This window comes from Acyrthosiphon pisum, chromosome X (assembly GCF_005508785.2).
Source record: "Acyrthosiphon pisum isolate AL4f chromosome X, pea_aphid_22Mar2018_4r6ur, whole genome shotgun sequence".
Taxonomy (NCBI): Eukaryota; Metazoa; Arthropoda; class Insecta; order Hemiptera; family Aphididae; genus Acyrthosiphon; species Acyrthosiphon pisum.
The window spans coordinates 100815214-100823272 of NC_042493.1; the positions used below are offsets into that span (position 1 = coordinate 100815214).

An 8059-nucleotide genomic window follows, 5' to 3' on the forward strand; every position below is an offset into this window, starting at 1 on the left:
TTTTTCATACCCTAAGTGATAAAGGTTGTCCAGAAAAAAAATAATAAATTAAATAATAATAGTGTATATATTATTATTATATTATATTGGTTGCTATGGTTAATCGGGCATGTTTATTGATTTGTATTATTATTTTTTGTCAATATCTAATATATAAAATTCTCGTGTCACAATGTTAGTTACCATACTCCTCCGAAACGGATTGACCGATTTTTATGAAATTTTATATGCATATTAAGTAGGTCTGAGAATCGGCTACTATCTATTTTTCATACCCCTAAGTGATAAGGGTTGTCCAGAAAAAAATAATAAATTAAAATAATAATAGTGTATATTATTATTATTATATTATTATTGGTTGCTATTGGTTAATCGGGCATGTTTATTGATTTGTATTATTATTTTTTGTCAATATCTAATATATAAAATTCTCGTGTCACAATGTTAGTCTCCGATACTCCTCCGAAACGGCTTGACCGATTTTTATGAAATTTTTATGCATATTCAGTAGGTATAAGAATCGGCCAACATCTATTTTTCATACCCCTAAGTGATAAGGGTTGTCCAGAAAAAAAAAATAAAAGTATTATTTACGATAGAAATATTTGTTTATAAATGGTTGCTATTGGTTATATACAAAATAATAATATTATTATTAAAATAAAAAATAAAATACATTTTTTTTAAAAACTGCTAAAAAAAATATTTAAAAAAAAAATATATTAAAAAAACAAAAAATATGAAAAATTTGTTGATGAAAAATTTAACAGTGTGTGGTGCTCTAACACTTGACATATACTCCCAGTCACTATCTTATATACAGTATTGAACAAAGAAGTGTATGTGAGACTTAGCTCGGCTTTAAATGTTTTGTATGATGCACCACCTACTTTTACATTTTTCATCAACAAATTTTTCATTAATTTTTTGATTTTTAATATATTTTTTTTTAATACGTTTTTTTAGAAGTGTGTTTTTAAAAAAATTTTATTTTATTTTTTATTTTCTACTTTTTAGTTAAAATTAAATTTTTTTATTAAACGTTTAAAAAATATTTATGAAACAAATTTCTTATATTTAATAAAAAGAATCAAACTACTGATGATTATGATTCATTAATAAATAAATAAGTCTCTCATTATAGATGTTGTCTGATTCTTTCAATTTCATCCAAAGCGTCAACGTTACAGCATGTCTTTCCCGTTATTTTTGAAGCGTCCAATTCTTCGATACGAAGTCCATCGAGGCTACGAACTCTGCTAATGATGACGTACGCTTGACCTTGTACCAATAGTTTCCACCCCAAGTAAACGACAGCATAATCGACTGTGGTGCCTTGCATTTTATGGGCTGTTGAAGCCCATGATAATATTAAAGGCAGCATACGGCGCTCGGCAGTTCCGTAACTGAATTTTGCTGGAAATTGTATTTATTTTGGCTTGATCAGGTGTATCCCATCCACGCCAAAATCCATTTGTTAGACCTCAAATTTAGTTTTAGCGAATTATAATTATAATTATTATTATAATTATACTATTGTATTGTCATCCATGACCAAGGTCTATACCAATTTTTAGAATTTTTCATCGTCAAAAAGTGCCTCAAATCGAGCGCGCAAGATTTGATTAAAGACAGACAGACGTGAAAGCGAACTTAAGAAAAGTGTGTAAAAATAATAGTGTACCTATTACATATTGGTTGCTATTGGTTAATCGGGCATGTTTGTTGATTTGTATTATTATTTTTTGTCAATATATATATATATATTTTTGTACGCTGTGTTTTGATACTATATTATTATGCAAGGCTGGGTATTAACGAGTTAAAAATTAAAATTAAGTTAAAACGTTAAGTTAATATTAACTAAGTTAAGTAACTCGTTACTTTTTTTTGGAAACTTAATTTTAACTTAATAAGTTAAATTTTTAACATATTTAACGTGTTAACTTCAAGTTAATTTTATTCAGATTTCTTAAAATTAAGTTACATTTTAAATTTCACCCATTGATTTATAATTTTTTTGGCTTGAGAATTATTAGATATCATAGAAAATAAATGGGAAAATGACGTATATAATGATTATTACCGATTGAGTTTGATGTATAGGTACACAATAGACATAGTATTACCTAGTATAGGTATTTTCAATTTTGTAGATAGCCTGTATCCAGGGTAATACTAGTAATGCCCACCCGCATGTAATAATAATTAATAGATATAAATTTGTAATTATTGTCTATTGATGTATATAAAATATACATACAGTATATACTATAGGTATTATACATTATACGTCATATTAGTTATTACTTATTACGAATTATTATTATACATAAACGAGTCATATTGGATATAAATATATACCCAATCATACCTATATTATGTTTATCATGGTCATAATATTATATATTTAAATAATACTCATATAATTTTGTACGGGTCTCGACGTTCGTGTAACTACTTAATTAGTTCTCTTGTAAGCCATAACTCATTACCTAGTGATATTTTAACGCATCCCGTCTGATCCCGAGAAATACATTATTACTTGAAATTATTAAAATAACTCTTGGGGAAAAAATATTTTTGAACATCTAATTCAAAATATTCATACTCCATGATTTATAGTTTTAATTACGCTATTGTTATTTTGCTCATTGCTTCATTAACGAGCACAGAGCGGTAATGCAGTTCGATTGACATTTCAGGTTTTATTAACATAATATTAAAGAAAATTGACCTTAAATTATTCTTAAAAAACAACAATCAATATAAATAAAAATATTATTTTATTTATTCAAACATAATGAATCATCAACTGCCCACCCTAAAGCATACTACATGGCTGGCCACATGGGCACAGAAATCTGAGCTTGATATAAATTCCAAATGTGTTAGGTATTCATTTTGTAGGTAACCTATTTTTCTTACAGACTCTAAAATAATTAAATTTTTAATTAAGTTAATTTTAACTTGGTTATTTTTTTTTTTTATTAATTTTTAACTTAACGAAGTTATAAAAAAAACATTAGTTAACTTTTAACTTAACTTAACTTACTTTTTCTTATATTAACTTAACTTAGCGAGTTAAAAAAAATCGTTAACTTGCCCAGCTTTGTTATTATGTATTGCAATTACTTAAATATTGAGCCTATTATACTCGCATATAAGTTACGTATATAAAACAATGGCACGTCTTCGTGGACGAGGAGAAAATATTGGTCGACAGACTCGGCATACACAATTAGTCCAGCCGTTTAGAAGGAGTTCAGTGACATACTTGGTATAACTTTGCTACTTAAGAGTTAAATTATAAAGCTACGTACAAACAGCACGGGGTCCGCGATATTACCTTACACTGCTGCGAATCAGAATTTTTATTCCAGACAATAGAAAAGTTAAGATATATTTTGAACACCATAGATACACTGAATATTAAATAACGAATTGAAAAAAAAATTGAGTCATATATAGTTGATATATTTAATGGAAAACGAAGTGTAGCTAGCATATACGTATATATTGTATTTAGTGCTTATACCAACTGTATACAGCATAAAATCTCCCCCACTTCCCATAAATATATGATACATAATTGTACAACATGTTACATAATTAAGATTTCAATACAGTCCACTACTTAAATTAATCAAAAAATAATATGTTATCTATGTTTTTTGCTAACTGATTCGCCCTAATCCAATAAATTCCTTCTCTCCTGCCCTCACTCGTCTTGAATAACTCCTGGCAATACTCACCGACGGGAATTCAAACGGACAGTCAGTCTGAATGATTATTTTTGTTATTATTTATTATAGCCTATAAGTTGAATTAATACCTATTATAAATTACAACAAAATAACTAAAATCTTTTTTTTTTTTTATTTTAATTTTAATTAATTTCTACGGTGATAAACAAAGCGTTAGAAATTAAAATCCCATTTTTAGCGGTGTTTTGTAATTGTTCGTTGTTTTTTCCCGTGGAATTAAATAACTGTTGAGAAAATTGAAAAAATACCTTTCTAAAGTACCATCTTTACTTTTTATCTAACTTTCTAAAATATAAGATACTTTATGTTGACATAGAAGCACTTCTCCCAGTAGAAATTTTGTACACAGGACAAGATAAAAAAAAAAAAAAAAAATTAATAAACACCATTGTAAAACCATTAGATCCCTACTCAGAATCTAAAATAGGTATGTATAAAAAACTTTTATGGTAAGCAGAAAAAAGTCCCCGGAAAAAGAACCCACGAATAAAAAATCCCAGGAAAAAAACCCCTTAAGCAAATATCCACTACATATAATTGTGTAACTTAAAATCGTTAATTGTAGTAGATTACATATTAATAATTTAGTTAAAATATAATTTAAGATGTTAGGATTCATAAACATTAAACAGGAATACGATTAATTTTAAAAATATTAACTCAATTAAAACATTATATTATTTATTTTCACTGTTATTTTTGAATAAAATAAACACCATTGTAAAACCACTAAATTCTTCCCACCGCCCAGAATCTAAAAATTAAACATTTTAAACGTGTCCAAATATTTTATAGACAACGAGTCTGTACCTACCTATTCATAGTCGATGCTTAAGAATAAGATATATTGCTTATACTTATGACTCAAATGAGATTCATAAACAAGACTTTGGCTTAATAAAATAAAAATTATTACTTGTTTTTAAGGTTGGTCGAGAGTATTCGAGAAAAAGGACGATTCCAACGCTTCAACCGCTATCGAAAACCAAACTTTCGGTGCAGGTGTGACAAAAAGATATATTTCCCAGGTGGCTCTGACAAACTATATTTCATTCGCCGGGACTCCCAAGACAAAGCATATGCTGTAAAAAAGTTTCAACGAATAGCCCACGGCAAAACCCAATTTGACGACTCATGCTCGGTAGGTACGCAATAATATTATTGGTCGTAAACATAGGCGCGAATAGCGTTTGGGATTTGGGGGGGGGGGGCTAAAGCCTTAATTTGATAATATTGTGTAAGCTTAAAATAAAATGTAGGACATTTTTGGGGGGCTATGGACATTTTTAGGAGGACTTAGTCCCTAAAGCCTCCCCTCCTATTTGCGTCTATGGTCGTAAATAAAACGCATTGCTCAGTATAAGGTCGGAAAAGACAGCTGCTATAGGTACGTATGGGACTGGTCGAACGCGGAACGATTATTATGACGAGCTTAGATGTGAAAAAAAAATATAGAAAAGGAAACGCATAGACGCCGTGCACAGTGGTTCGAAAATGAAAATAGTTTGCCAAAATTCTAATTTTCACTGCTTTATAACTGTATAGATTATTTACTATAGATATCTGATATACCTATGGCTTATTGATCCGTTTTATTTTTAATTGTAATTTGAGTGAAATGTTTTAAATCTATAAGAATTTAATGAACAAGTATCTATAAATATAACATAGGTAACTAATATAATATTTTGAATAAATATTCTAAAATAAAGTCCAATAAAACCTACCTTTTTTATTTTTATTTGGGATAAAGCCAGCATCTTTGTCAGAGTCATCATCTTCCGATGAACTGGTGTTTTCTTTTTCTGCATTAAAATTTTGTTGATGAACCAATTTAACAATATAATTAGTTTTTTTACGTAAATTCATGGTGATAGCTCTTTTATATATATAATATTAATACGTCATAAAATAATAATATGTTGAGTTTAAACAGCAAGCAGGACGTAGCTGATGTGAACTGCAGTACTGTCATCTGCACTCTGCACTATGCGTCGTAATACTACCAAAATTATATTATTATTGTTATAAACATTATTTACAATATTATAATTATTTAATATATAAACTTAATATGAAAACAAAATGCGAGCGAATGTTGAACTATGGAATATCCCAAAGAATATGTTATTATAATAAATACTTTATGTCTATTTATAACATTATGAAACTTTTACAACACTGCCCGATCACTGTGACGCATTAATATGAATTCACAATAATATTATTGTACAAATTATTTTACGCTTGATAGTAAAAATCACACCCAGACCTTTTTGTTCCCAATAAAATAGTTTTTGACTTAGAACCCTTTTGTTATAACATTAAATAGATTTAATACAGTTCTATCTATGTTTCTCAAGTGTTATTTTGAAGATAGATAGAACTTTTTTGCACTGGACAACGTCTTTGATTCTTAACATATTCAGTTCTTTACTAGCTAGAAAAAAGCGTGGTAAAATTCATAACCTATATAATGAAAAAAGTGAATTTCATAAAATATTTTCATAGAACCTTTTGGATCCAAACCCACTTTGGTAAGTTGTTACGGAGGTGGCTAGTGCACTGATGCACTGATTTAAGGGATGATAATATGATATGCTGACCAGAGAGTGACAGGCGGCTTTATTTAAGGTTCTGCTCGTCCCGTAACGAGATTTCTCTTCGGCGGTAAAGACATTTTTCTACCATTCCTTTTCTCTGACGGTGAATTAGAAAGCCGGATGCCCTACACTCTACTGTTGCAAGAATGTGCCGATTTTTTAATTCGTGATCGTATAATACGAATGGTCCATTTTTGTCAGTGACAATGGTTTTATTGGGTCCAATTTCTACGTGCAACAGTTTGGCCATTATTTATTAGTCTATTACATGTTAGTTTATTTGTTATGATAATAATGTGTGAGCATATAATTACAATATTAAGTATAATAACAAATTATAAGTAGGTACTCAATTTCAAGCTAAAAACTAATACGACAAGTACTGGTTTAAAAACATGGTGAAGTCAATAAATTATAACTGATCGTAAACAAAATAGCATAGTAACCAAATAACTGTGTAAAAAACCATAACATATGTTAAATTCATTATTTTCTAATAGATATAGACTGACGACACACCAGCGGAAAAATGGAGAAGAAACTTCACCCATGCGTTGTCTGCGACAAGTCGTACTCTGATAAGGCCCGTTTGACAAGACACAAGCGAATGCACACTGGAGAAAAACCGTTCGCGTGTAATGTATGCGAAAAGTCGTTTTCTGAAAGTGGCAGTTTGACCACACATCGGCGCACACACACTGGAGAAAAACCGTACGCGTGTGATGTATGTGACATGTCGTTCAGTCAAAGTAGCAATTTGAACACACATCGACGCTTACACAATGGAGAAAAACCGTACGCGTGCGATGGATGCGACATGTCGTTTAGTCAAAGAATCGCTTTGACAACACATCGACGCAGGCACACTGGAGAAAAACCGTACGCGTGCGATGTATGTGAAAAATCGTTCAGTCAAAGAATCTCTTTGACAAGACATCGACGCACGCACACAAAAAAAAAACCATTCGAGTGCAATGTATGTGATAAGTCGTTCTGTGAAAGTGGTAGTTTGATAAGACACAAACGTATGGCACATGGCGCAGTGATCGGAATTATCAAAGATCTATGATCCAATGACCGTATTAAAATAAGATAAATCTTGATAACATAGTAGGTACCTATTATGGTCAATGTGTTAATTTTATTAAGTAAATAGTTGTTTCTCAATACTAAATAAATTGCTAATTTTTCTTGTTATGTTTAAATAAATAGTACTATTACATGATTTGCAATGTTTAAAATACAATGTGGTTTTAAATTTTCTATTTAAAACATTGAATTTAAATATAATTAATTTTAGACTTCAAACATATCGTCAATTTATTTTATCTACCCTAATATGAACGAATTAATATAATATTATATTGTTACTTCAAATACAATCAATATCGAGGCGTTACATCAATCCAGCGATTTTTTACAATCAGTACTTGTTTTTTTTTTAAGTCAATTTGTCCCAGTTTTAGTATTTGAATGAACTATATAACTGCATAACAGATAATATATTTGTGATGAATTAAAACAAATTTTCATGGCTCTGAATATTGATTTAAATAATTTATACATTATAATATACGATAGGCAGTGTTGAGTTGTATCTAGATACATTTATCTAGATAATTTATCTAGATGAAAATTAAGTACCTTTATCTTATCTAGATGAATAAATTATATAATATCTAATTGGTA

The 8059-nt window shown here is 29.3% G+C and overlaps 2 protein-coding genes across 2 annotated transcripts; one reads left to right on the top strand and one right to left on the bottom strand.

Moving 5' to 3' along the window:
* Nucleotides 1-1138: 1138 nt before the first annotated feature.
* On the bottom strand, nucleotides 1139-5636 carry LOC107882866 (ATP-dependent DNA helicase PIF1-like). The gene is made up of 3 exons (XM_016801902.1): nucleotides 5627-5636; nucleotides 5495-5572; nucleotides 1139-1416 (listed from the first exon to the last, which is right to left on the bottom strand). The coding sequence occupies exons 1-3, from the start codon at nucleotides 5634-5636 to the stop codon at nucleotides 1139-1141; spliced, it is 366 nt and encodes a 121-aa protein (XP_016657391.1).
* A 1140-nt stretch (nucleotides 5637-6776) lies between these two features.
* LOC103308505 (zinc finger protein 2-like) lies at nucleotides 6777-7478 on the top strand. The gene has a single exon (XM_029485717.1). The coding sequence runs from the start codon at nucleotides 6900-6902 to the stop codon at nucleotides 7437-7439; it is 540 nt and encodes a 179-aa protein (XP_029341577.1). The 5' UTR covers nucleotides 6777-6899; the 3' UTR covers nucleotides 7440-7478.
* Nucleotides 7479-8059: the final 581 nt, after the last annotated feature.